Genomic DNA, 12,396 nt, shown 5'->3' with positions numbered 1-12,396 from the left:
GATGGGCATGTGGGTTTGAGCAAGGGCTAGTGCTGAGTGAGCCTGGCCAGGAGCAGACCCCATGGGGCTTGCGGGATGTGCCAAAGCCGCCGGGATCCTTCCTGGCTGCCTGCACTCACCCTTCGGTACCATCAGACCCACGGCACCAAAGGAGGAGGGTGACCCATACCAGGCTGTGAGAGCACCTCACAGCCCAACTGCCTCCCCTTCCCACCACGCAGGTGCTTCTGCAGCTGACGAAATTCCCTTTCCCCTGTTTGGGAGGAATTTTTTTGCAATGGCCTCAGAGCAAAGGTTGCCCACCTCTCCCACCCACCCCTCCAGTGGCTGCTCTGCAGGTGCCAGCCCCAGGCATCCCGGCTGGCCCTGCCATGGCACAGCTTGGCCAGGGGGCATCCCGGGCTGGAGGCTTTTTTTTCATTCCTTCCCCTCGCGTGACCATGGTACAAAGCAGCGATGCTCCTGCGTGCCCAGGGATAAATCACGGCCCAGCGCTAGGCCAGGAGCAGGCAGGATCGCCCCTGGGCGGCGGGGCAATGGCCCCGGCAAAATAAACCCTTCTACAATATAGACTTCTCTTTCCGCGGAGGCTCCGGGCAGCGCCGAGCTGCTTTTCAACACCGTATCGAAAAATAACTCTTGAGAATAGCAGCGGTGCCCGGCAGGGGCTGCGGGGCCGGCGCGGCTGCCGGGATGGACTCTGCCACCCCTGATTGTTCTTCTTTCCCTCCCGCCGGCCCCGCCGAGCCCCGTGCGCCGCCACCTCTCTTGTGCTTACAGCCAAAGGCATCCGTGCCCCCCGCCCGAGCACAGCCCCCCTGCCATCGCCAGTGCCGTCCCCCCTCCCTCCAGCCCTCCAGGGCCGTTCCCATGGGATCTCCTGGAAAGGTCAACGCCGGCGGGTGCCCTCAGTGCTGCGCTTGCTGGGGGGAGCGCGGGGGCCGGGGCGGGGGCGAGCAGCGCTTAGAAGGGGGGGTGATCCATGTCGTCCAGCCAGGAGGCCGGGCTGGTGGGAAAGTCTGGGTACCCGACGCTGCTCCCCGTGGAGATGTCGGAGGTGGGGCCCCCCCCGGCCATGGCCCGCAGCGTCTGACTCACCCCCTGCGCCCCGTGGGCCACCAGCCCCAGGCTGCCGTCCACGGCGTAGTCCAGCCCGTTCAGCAAGGGCGGGTGGGCCGGCAGGGACGAGATGGAGGACGGCGACTGCGGGAGGCCGTAGGGGCTGCCGTCCCGCAAGTCCTGGTACGTCTGTCCCGTGCCCTCCATGGAGAAGCCGCCGTTCAGCAACTGTCCGCCCGCCACGTCCCCCACGGAGCCGTAAACCCTGTTGTTGTGGCCGAGCTCGGAGAGGATCTGGTCTTCTGCCGGGGACAGGAGGCAGAGCGGAGGCGGGGGGTCAGCGCGGGGAGCGGCCCCGCAGCCCCCCGGCCCCGCTCGGCCGCCGCGCTCACCGCGGAAGCTGAGCTCGCTGTCGCTGACGCCGCAGTCCTCGGCCGAGCTCTCCTTCTCCAGCTTCCCTCCCCCGCGGCTCCGCTTCACGCTCTTGTAGAACTGCCCCCAGCGATGCCGCCCCGCGTCCTTCTTCAGCCGCTTCTCCTTGGCCCGCCGGTTCTGGAACCACACCTGGGGCGGGCAGTGGGGACATCGGTGGCACCGCGGCACCCCGCCACCTTGGCAGGCGTGCATGGCAGCACCCCTGTAATCCAGCGCCTCTGCAGCCCAGAGCTCCAGCACCCTGGCACACCTTACATCCCAGCACTCCTACATCCATCCCAGCACCCCGGCACACCAACACCTAAACCCCCATGCATCCCTAAACCCAGCATCCCTAAACCCCGCAAACCCGCATGCCAACACTCGTGCCCCCCAGCTCCCACACCCCGCTGCAACCCAGCAGCCCATCACCGCTGCAGCCCAGCTTCCAGGCGCCCCGATACCCCTGTGAGCCCCGCATCCCCTAAGCCCAGCCCCCCGGAGGGAGCCCTTCTCTCGGGGCAGGGTGGAGAGGGGCACCCGCCGCCTCACCTGCACGACCCTCATGTCAAGCCCCGTCTCGGAGGAGAGCTGCTCCCGCACGTGGCGGGCGGGCTTGGGGGAGTTTTTGTAGGCGTTCTTCAGCGTTTCCAGCTGCTTGGCCGTGATCGTGGTCCGGGGCCGCTTCGCGCCCGCCTCGGAGTCATCTGCAAGCGAAGGAGCCGGTACCAGCCCCGAGCAGCAGCACACCGCGGGGAACATCTCCCCAAAACCGGCTGTCCCGGAGCGCGCAGCCCAGCGGGGGCAGAGCCACGGCCGCCCCGTGCCTGCCGCGCCCCCCGCAGCCCTTTCGGGGCGCCTACCGTTCTGCTTGGCCGTCTCGTAGTCCTCCTTGCAGACCAGCCGCCCGTCCTCCATCAGGTAGAACTCGTCGCCCGTGGCCAGCTGCCGGCTGCAGATGATGCAGGCGAAGCAGTGCAGGTGGTACACGAAGTCCTGGGCTTTGCGGACCACCTGGGTCGGGGGGATGCCCTGCTGGCACGCCGTGCATTTGGTCCCGAAACGCCTGCGAGGAGAAGCGGGCGACCCTGAGCCCCCCGGCGAGGTGGGGTTTGCCGGGATGGGGAGCAGGAGACGGGGCAGAGTTTAAACCAGCGATCAACCTTATTATGCATGACACTTCACACGGCGGGGGTTTATCTTCCTCAGAGTGAGACCGGCCTAATGGAGCCGAGGAAGGTTTGATTTTAATGATTCTTTTAACTAATGCTTATAGGCTGCCTGATTTTTCCCCTGCAAGGACAGTACATATTTCATCCACATTAATACCAAATAAATTAATTACGCCGCCCCGCTGGCATGATGAATCCCAGATTAATGCAGAATGATGGGGCTCTTACACCATAAGGATGGCCTGGCAGGGGCGTGGGGTGGGCTGGGCTGCTGTGGGGCACGAGCAAAGCTGCCAGCACGGTGCAGGGAGTGTGCAAGGGCCGTGGGAGAAGTGTGGCAGCAGCGTGCCAGGTGGGGGTGAGAGTGGGAAAAGAAGTGTGGAAGGAGCACGGTGCAAGGAGTGAAAGAGAGCAGCGCGAAAGAAATGTGCAAGGATGGTACAGGAACGCTGCAGGGAGCGGGGCAGGTTCATGCAGTCAATGTGAGTGTGCCAGAATGGTGCAGAAAGCGTGCAAGAAGGGAATTCACTGAATGAAGGGTGACCCGTGCCATGAGGAGGAAGTCAAAAGTCAGTGGACGTTCCACCGGTGTTTTTGGTGACAGATGCTGTGGGACAGAGCTGGGGCAGATCCCCACCTCCCACTGGCACCACAGGGCTCTGCGAGGTCTCCCCTGCAGCCCAGAGCATCCCAGAGCCACGCTGGTGCTGCAGCAGCCCAGGTGACAAAGCTGTCAGGATAAATCTGCCCCGGTCTGCCTCGAAGGAGCAGGAACAGGAACACCCCATCCCTTTGGCCCAGCCCCGAGGCTGCGGGGCAGTGGCACTTGAGTGCCCGGGGGTGCAGCCACTCCAGGCACCTCTGGCTGTCCCCTGAGGCCTGGACAGCCCCCAGCCGTGCAAAATCACCCATGGCTGCTCATCCCCTCCAGAAATCCAGGGCACAGCCACCACAGCTGGGTCTCTGAGACTGTCCCTGAGCCACGCAGGTGCCACCCAGGGATGGGTGGCAGGTACTGGGCACGAGCGGTGCCAGCACGATTTTGGGGTGCTGGAAGCAGGAGGTGAGAAGGAAAAACCTGGTTTGTCTCATTTCCTGGACTTGTATCCTAAAGGGAGAGTCCCTGGACATCTGCTGGGGAGACCTCTGCTCTCCTGGAGTCAGATGGGAGGGAAGGGGGAAAGTGGGAGAGGGGTGGAGAGGAGATGGACAAGAGAGGGAGGGAGGGATGAAGGAAGGATAGAGTGGAGGATAAAGGGAGGGATGCAGGGAGGGTGGGAATGGATGGAAGGAGGAAAGCAGGCGTGAGAGAGGGATAGGATGGACAGAGGATGCTTTTCTGCTCCCAAGGCTGAGCTGGTGCCCACTCTGCAGCCCCCATCCCCTGCCCAGTCACCTCCTCTCACAGAACACTGTAAAAGCCATTTTAACAACTGTCCCCACACCCCGGGGTGCTTCCACATCATCTGGGGGCAGCGGACCCAGGACAGAGCCAAGGAACAAGAGCTGCAATTCGGGGCAAGGGGGGAAAAAAAAAAAAAAAAGACAAAAAAAATTTCAAAAATCGATCTGATCCTTTCCAAAGCAGCTCGTGCATTGCCAAGTGCCTCTGAAGCTGGGCTGGAATCCTCACGTCCCCTGCAGGTTCCGTACCCCGAGATCAATGAGCGGTTAAGGAAAGGTGAGGTGCGAGCGCCGAGCTGCTATTGATTGGCACCAAATAATCCAGGCAGGACCTCATCTGAGAAAGTCGCTGATCTTTCAACTCCAATTAACATTGATTACCCGCACCTTTTGGGCGACTATTTAAATGACTCGGAGATTAATAGGCTGGAAAATATCAGAAGTGAAGTGTTATTACCCAGGCTGGAGTGGCCGCTTTGACCGTCTCCGGGAAGGAGAAATCCAAGCTGCATCTTTGGTCCTGATGCCTGATGAGGATCTAGGAGAGCCTGGGGATGGGAAGGCAGGGAAGTCCTGTCTAGGGACTAATCGTAATGGCTTTAGGATTGTGGTCGGGGTGGTGGGGACAGCCCGTGTGGAGGAGGTGGCTTTAGTCCCCGAGGGGCAGCAGCTGCTGCATCCAGGCAGTGAAAGGCACCCCCCGGCCAGGATCCAACCCCCAGCAAAAAACCTTCTCTATCCCTTGGGAAAACTCCCAAAATTCACCGGCAGCCAGGGACCAGAGCATCCTAAAGGCAAAGTCCATTTTTAATGGGGAACGGGTTGTCCTGTCTCGTGGGAGCAGGGAAATGCCAAGGCTGGGGCATCGCACAGCTCAGAGGCAGCTGCCAAGGCAATCAAATGAGGTTTTCACGCTAATGAGAGCAAAAAAAGGATTAAAAAAAAAAAAAAAGTAAAAGGTGAAGGGAGAGAAAAAGCATCAGCAAATCCCGAGGAGGCGAGGGAGGCACTCGGGAGGAGAGGCAGCGCTGTCGGTGCCTTGGGCGGGTTTCTCCTGCCCTCTAGCTCCGAGCGGGGCCGGGGCCGCCGGGTGTCACCCCCGGGGCAGGGACAGGAGCACCGGGCAGACCTGGGGCTCTCCCACGGTTAAATCCCAACAACCAGCATCCACTCGGCAGCAGCTGCACAGCACCGCCATCCCCTTTATTCCCACAACAACAAGCTGCAGGAAGATTTTGGAGAAATTACGCTTAAAACGGGGCTGCGCGCTCGCTCCGCGGGCAGGGAGGTGCTGCTTTTGGGGTACTCACTTGAAGAAATCCTCCTTGCAGTAGACGCTGCCGGCCCGGGAGAAGCAGCGCTCGGCCAGCTGCATCTGGCAGTCGGCGCACTTGAGGCAGGAGCTGTGCCAGTGCCGGTCCAGGACCTTGAGGATGAACTTGTCCAGGATGTGCTGGTTGCAGCCGGCGCACTGGGGGATCTCTGCCCGGGGAGGGGAGGATGGAGAGAAGAGCAGCGTCAGCCCCCGCGGGGCTCCCAGAACCTGAGGAGATGCCGCCCCTCAAATCCCCGCTGTCCCGGAGCATCTCCCGCTGCAAACCTTTGCCAAAAGCCCCGGCTGGATGGGGCAAACACACGCGCGGTGCTTTCCCTTCCCGCACCCCGACCTTCAGGCCGTGTTTTCCTCCCTGCCACGCGTTTTCCCTGCCCGCCTCTCCCTCCCTCTGGAATGGCACAAGCACCAAGCTGGGACACCGATTGTTGCCCCCCACTGAGTCATACAGATGGATTTGGGGGAGGAAAAAAAAAGAAAAAGGAAAAAGATTTTAAAAGAAAAATATACAAACAAACAAACAAGCAAACAAACAAATAAACAAAACCCCCAAACAACCAAGCAAAAAAAGAAGAAAAATTTTAAAAGGAAGAAATATTTTTAAAAGGAAAAAATATATTAAAAATACACAAAAGGAAAAATATCAAGAAAAAGGAAAAATATATTTTTTAAAAAAAGAAAAAAGGTATAGAATGAAAACGATTTTAAAAAGAAAAAAATAAGGAATAGATAAAAAGCGAGGAAGCAAGAAAAAAAAAAAAAAAACAAAAAAGCCCAAACAACCAAGAAAAAAAAAAAAAAAAGAATAAAAATTTTAAAAGGAAGAAGTATTTTTAAAAGAAAAAATATATTAAAAATACATAAAAGGAAAAATATCAAGAAAAAGGGAAAATATCTTTTTTAAAAAAGAAAAAATGTATAGAATGAAAAAGATTTTAAAAAGAAAAAAAATAAGGAATAGATAAAAAGCGAGGAAGATAAAAAGGGAAAATATTTTTAAAAGGAAAAATACTTAAGAAGAAAAAATTACAACAGAAAAAATGTTTTTTAAAAAGGAAAAGGAAGGAAAGATTCAAAAAGGAAACAGGTAAAAGGAGAAAATTAAGCAGAAACAAAAAAAAAAAAAGAAAAGAAAAAGAGGATAAACAAAAAAACGTGAGAGAAAAGAGGAAAGGAATGGTACAAGGGAGGAAAAGAGAAAAAAGGAAAAGGGGGGCAGGGAGAGAAAGGGGAAAGGAAGAAAAGGGAGGGAGAAAGGGAAAGAAAGAGGAAGGAAAGGAATTTTAAAAGGAAAAGAAAAGAAGGGTGGGGGGAAGAGGAACGAACGGGCAAAGGAGGAAATAAAAGGGGGGCAAGGAGGAAAAGAGCACAGGAAAATCTCATATTGTTACAGCCTCGAACAAAAATATTTCCAAATCCTTTGGGGTCCTTCCTGCCACGTACCTGACGGGAAGCAGCTGCTCCCATCCCTGCCCAGGCTGGGCAGCAGCAACCCCAGCGCCCCCCGACCCCGGCCGCTGCTTCTGCCCCATTAACCGCACCATAAGCGCAAAACCAATAATTGTACGGCTTCTAGAGGTCCCTCTTTCCCTTCCTGGTTTGGGAACACCTGGGCGCTTCGCTGCCCTCCCTCCAGCACCAGCCACCATTTCCACGCTGGGTTTGCGGGACGCGTTCGGGAGCGGCGCGGACGCCGCTGGCACCGGCGGTGGCACCGGCCCCGGGAATTCCTCCCGGGTGGTTTCATGAGCGCGTGTGCCTCTCCAGGAAACACGTTCTGTGTCTAAATGGTTATTTATGTAAACACGTGTGTGTTTGCATGCACCCGTCCCACGCTCTCACAAAGCCAACAAAGAGATTTCCCCTTCCTAAAAGCAGAGACACAGCTCCGTTTCTACCAGCAAACGGCGGCAGCCGAGAACAGGATATCTCCCTTCAAATTTCTAAAGAAAACTAATTTTTTTTTAAAGAGGAGACCGATTTTCCCTCCAATTTCGCTGTAGATGCACGGCACCAACCCCACGCGCAGGTGCCTGTGTGTGCAATGATGCCGGTGTGCACACACGGGGATGATAATTAATAATAATAATAATAAAAAATTAATATCAACAATAACAAAAGGGGGAACTGCCGGGGGAACCAGGAGATGTCCCTCCGGTTTGCAGAGAGAAAATATCTCAAATTCAAGCCCTGCACCCTGCTCTGTGCTTTGCCACAGAGGCAGCTGCCTCCCTGCCTCGCATTTATTGCTCTCCTTTTACCTGAATTATTTTATAGGACAGGAATAAAGTTGATGGGTACAACTGGTACGTCAGGAACGAGGCGCTCCCGGGCTGTGTTTGCCCAGCAGCATTCCCTGGCTGTGTGCACAGGGTGGTTTGGATGGTCCTCGGGGGGGGGGACACAGCCGCGGGGTTCCCCTCTGCGCCGGGGACCAGCCGGGCGATGCAGCAGCCTCGGTGCCAGCCTCTCCCCGGGGCAGGGGGGAACTTTGGGGCCATGTGCCCGGGAGGGATTTGGCCGTATCCCATGAAAGCCCGTGGGCAGAGCCGCAATCCCGCAATCCCCTCCTCCCCACGCACGGGGACCCGAGCGAGCAGCCCGGCCCCCGCCGCTGCCGTGATTTATCAGCGGCCGGTCCATCTCCCCATTCCCCCCTCCCTGCCGACGGGAGAAATTAGAGAAATATCGATTGAAACGAAAGAAACCGGCCGGCGGCCTCGGCGATGCCCAGCCGGGAAGGGAGCGGGGAGGCAGGGGCAGCGCCGGGGGTGCGCTCCCCGCCGGGCACCAAGAGCCCCGGGATCGGTGTCCGGGAGCGCGGGGCAAGCGCAGCTCAAAGGGGCCGGGCCGCCGGTACCGGAGCCGGCACCGAGCCCGAGGAAAGCGCCGGTGCGGGGATTCCTTCAAAAGTCTTGCTGCGGGGAGGAAACCTCATTCCTTCGCATGAAAAACCTTCCAGTTCATTTCTCTGCTGCGGGCAAACGACTTTCTCGGCGGCGATTAATCACTCCCCCCGCTCCAGCCCCTTGGCCGGAGCCTGCCGGCAGCCGGGCACTGTTCCCGCAGGCTTTGGCACAAGTTTTGACTCCGGCGAGATTTGCAAAACAATATTCATAAATAATATTCGGAATTTTATTTTTAACAATCCCGTCTGCAAGGCTAAGCAAGGCCTGTCGGGGGGGGTGGTGGGGGGAGAGGCAGCTCGGATCCCCAGAATCCTGCAGAAAAAGATGCTGTAGGACACGGCCGCTGCTAAAATAAAGAAACTGGCGGCTAAAGAGAGAGGGAAAACTGTGATTTAATAGCGATTAAAAATTAAAATGTCACGGATTTTCCTCTCACACGCGATGAAATATCGAGGTGCTGCTGGGGGCCGGGGGCAGACCCTGGCTCCTTCTTGGGAAGGGGTTCCCTGCCCAGGGAGAATTTCCTTTGGCTCGGAGGGGGCCGTGTTCTGTGGCACTGAGGCAGGATCGGGCCCCAAATCCGTCACGACATGAAAGCAGGTGGCTGGGAGCTGGCAGCGGCCGCAGGGCTCAGGCTGGGGCAGCGGGAAAACCACAGGAGGATGATTTCCACCAGCCCAGCCTCATCTATTTTCTTTCTGCTATTTTTTTTGAGCATAAATAAGTATAATAATAATTATTATTATTATTATTAATAATACCGTTACTAGGTATACAAATATCAATATTTGTAGTAATAATAACAGTTGTCATAATAATAGTTGTAATAGCAATAGTAATATCTCGTTGGATTCTTTTCTGCTAATTCTTGATATCCATCAGTCAGTACAGGAATGACAACGTCATGGGCAGGGAGTTTGGTGGCCCCGAGGAGGGCCAGATCAGGGAGCTGTTCTGGGGCAATGCAGCTCCACGGTGGTTTAGGCACCTCATTTTTCTCTTAAATCAAGGGATTCCGAGGCCATAGACGTGGCCCAGCGATCCGGAACCGGCGGCGTGGCTCGGGATACGGTGCTGGGACAGACCCTGCGTGTCCCCGTCCCTGTCCCTGCACCGGCTCTGTGCTCCTGACCGCGATTTTCCCTCCCCTCTGCTGCGGTGGAATTGGCTAAGCGGGCCCGCCTGTTTAACCCCCCCGCAGCTCGGCAAGGGGACCGAACCGGGCCGTAGCGGCGACAGGTTCCCCGAAGAGCCGCGGCAAGAGAGGCACCACCGAAAATCCCCCGGCAAACGAATCCCAGCGGCCCGGGGCCCGGAACGGCGCGGGGGCTCCGCGGGGCAGCGGCCGCAGGTGCGGAATCCTGTCCCGGAGCGGAGCCCCCGTGCCCCCCGTGCCCCCCGACCCCGGCCGGGCTGTCCCGCGCCTCGGGCCCGTCCCGCCCCTCCTCCACCTCCCCCCGAGGTCCCCCCACTCAACTTTCTGTGGGGGGGGGCCGAGCAGCGCCCTGATGGCCCCGGTGGGGTCCCCCCAGGCCGGGAGCGCGGCGACGCCCCGGTCTCGGGAACGGTTTGCGAGCGGGGAGAAATAATATCAATAATAAAAATAACAACAATAATAACAACAACAGCAGCAATAGCCGCGCAGGTGGCCGCCCGCAGAGGCCCCCCGGCCGCACCGGGGCACGGCCGACCCCCGCCGGGATCCACAGGGGACATCCACAGCGCCCGCGGGATCCCCTGCAAGAACGACAGGGCTGACAGCCCCTGTGCTCACCCCCAGCCCGGCTCCAGCATCCCCCCTCGGCGTGCACCATCCCCGCGGGCTCCATCCAGCCGGGCGTGCCCCCCACGCGTGCCTGTGCGCGCCCCACGGACGCGCTACCTGTGGCCGCAGGGCTGCCCACACCCCAATGGACACGCACGGGATTTTTGGATAGACGCGGGTGCGGCGGCATCGCTCCGGGGCCGCGCGGTGCCCGGCCGGGCTCGCCATTCCCGGTACCCGCACCACGGCCCTGGGCCGCTTCCCACCGCCGCCTGTCGCGATAAACGACACAAGCGCGGTGTCGTGCCATGCGGGTCGGCGATGCGCGGGGCCGGGCGGGGGCCGGGGCCGTACACACACTCACACTCACACTCACACTCTCACACACTCACTCACACACGCACAGCCGGAGCCGCGCCGTCCTGCCCGTCGGGGCCGGGCCCGCACCGCTCCGCTCCCCGCCCGCCCCGGGGCAGCGCTCTCCCTCCCGCACCCTCCGCATTTTCGCGTCCGTGAACGGCGCTGGGGAAAATAAACGGGAAGTGCGGAACCGGGAGCGAACGGGAGCGGAGGCACCTGCCCACCCGCAGGGCGCTGCCCCGCCGGCCCGGGGCCGCCTTTGCGGCAGGGAGCGAAGGAGGGAGAAGAGAAAAGCGTCCTTACGTTGCACCGGCACACCGAGGATCTCGGGAAGCCCCTTGACAGCCCCTTCGGCAGCGAGCGCAGAGCTTTGCATCATTTTATTGGCCCGGGGGGCGGCGGAGGGGAGAGAAGAGGGGCGGGAGAGCCGCGGGCCGGGCCGGCGGAGCCCGGCGGCGGGAGGTGCCGTGTCCCGGTGCCGTGTCCCGGTGCCGCGTCCCGGTGCCGGTGCCCGCCGGTGCCGCCCGCCTCCCATTCATTCCCCTGCGGGGAGCGCGCCTGACGTCACCGCCCGCAGGGGGGCGGGGGCGGGACGGGCCCCCTGCAGCCAATCAGCGCCCGCTCCGCGCCGCCGGGGGCGGGGCCTTGAGCGGGGAGGCGGGGCTTGTGCAGCGGGGGCGGGGCCTGCGGGGAAGGGGCGGGGCCGGGACCGGCGGTGCCTTTGGGGACAGAGAGGGACGAGCCCGAGGCCGCGGCGGCTCCGCTCCCGGGGCTCGGGGACCCGCTCCCGGGGCTTGGGGACTCGTTCCCGGGGCTCGGGGACCTGCTCCCGCTCGGGGCTCGGGGACTCGCTCCCGGGGCTCGGGGACCCGCTCCCGCTCCATGGAAGGCATTGGCGAGTCCCCGCTTCGGGCACAGCCCCAGCCCTGTCCCTCCTGCCGCTGGGAATGGAGGCTTAGCTAAGGGGCTCTTCCCTGGCTCCGGCGGACAGCGGCACAGCCCGCGGCACCATGGGCTATTGCCCAGCGGCTGTCACCCCGCCGAGGCCAGCTCTGCTTCCACAGGGCGCTGTGACACATCCCCGGGGCCCATGCCAATGGTGCCTCCCCAGGGACACATCTGGGCATGGACAGAGCCAGCCCAGCTCAGCCTGACAGCCCGCTGGCCGCGGTGGCACAAGGGTGGCAATGCCGAAGGGCTCGGTGTGACTACGGCTTCCGTGAGGATCCCCGCGGGGCTCTGCTGAGGGAAAACCCTGCGACGACGCAGCCCCCAGCACTGATGGGGCGGTCCCTGGCAGCCAAGGGCTGAGCAAGGGAAGTCACCGAAACGGAGCTGAAGTCAGGGCGGGTGTCCCCAGCATCACCCTGCCCGATGCTCGCCGTGTCACCAGCTCGGGGACAATGGTGCCAAAGAGCCCCGATGTGCTGGGCTATCCCAGAGAGCAGGCTGAGGCTCCCGAGGAGGCACACGGCAGCTTCTGGCAAGTGAGGGAGGATGCTCACCCAGCCCAGAGCACGGCCGCCCTCAGCTCGGGTGTGCCCATGCCAAGCCTTCGTTTCCACACTGTTACGAAGACGATTTTCCCACCTGAACAAACCTGAAACCCTGCCCGGTCAGGAAATCTGCAGGTGGGACAAGCCAGCAACTGGAAACATATGTTTACAAATAAAAATAATAAAACCTAAGAAACGTATTAAGCCTGATGGTTCCTTAGGAAAAAATTGAAGTTTTTCTATGAGATGCAGGGGTTTGACGCCCCCAAAGCTCCATTTTTGCCAGCAAACCCCCGTGCCCCTCACATGGCAGCTCTGTGCAGAGACCGGCGTGCACTCACACAGGAGACAGCTCAACCCTGCAGTTCACCGAACGCCAAAATCTGCTTCCCTGCCCAGGGAGGTGAATCCCAACCCCTCCCATCCCATCCCGTCCCATCCCCTAAATCACGCTGCAGCTCTTAAGTGCATTAAGCACGGCCAG

At 59.7% G+C, this 12,396-nt stretch overlaps 1 protein-coding gene across 1 annotated transcript; it reads right to left on the bottom strand.

The window, feature by feature from the left end:
- Positions 1-963: 963 nt before the first annotated feature.
- LHX4 (LIM homeobox 4) lies at positions 964-10,795 on the bottom strand. Its single transcript, XM_041420105.1, has 6 exons — positions 10,720-10,795; positions 5,360-5,531; positions 2,337-2,539; positions 2,026-2,180; positions 1,452-1,623; positions 964-1,361 (listed from the first exon to the last, which is right to left on the bottom strand). The coding sequence occupies exons 1-6, from the start codon at positions 10,793-10,795 to the stop codon at positions 964-966; spliced, it is 1,176 nt and encodes a 391-aa protein (XP_041276039.1).
- Positions 10,796-12,396: the final 1,601 nt, after the last annotated feature.

This window comes from Onychostruthus taczanowskii, unplaced genomic scaffold (genome assembly GCF_017590055.1).
Source record: "Onychostruthus taczanowskii isolate IOZ18803 unplaced genomic scaffold, ASM1759005v1 scaffold63, whole genome shotgun sequence".
Taxonomy (NCBI): domain Eukaryota; kingdom Metazoa; phylum Chordata; class Aves; order Passeriformes; family Passeridae; genus Onychostruthus; species Onychostruthus taczanowskii.
This window is presented reverse-complemented; position numbering and strand designations above follow the sequence as displayed.

Coding starts and splice junctions, on each gene's coding strand:
- LHX4 (XM_041420105.1), bottom strand. CDS start 10,795: ATGATGCAAAGCTCTGCGCTCGCTGCCGAAGGGGCTGTCAAGGGGCTT. Junction 5,532..10,719: donor CCTCGGTGTGCCGGTGCAAC/GTAAGGACGCTT, acceptor CTCCCCGGGCAG/AGATCCCCCAGTGCGCCGGC. Junction 2,181..2,336: donor CGAGACGGCCAAGCAGAACG/GTAGGCGCCCCG, acceptor CTTCGCTTGCAG/ATGACTCCGAGGCGGGCGCG.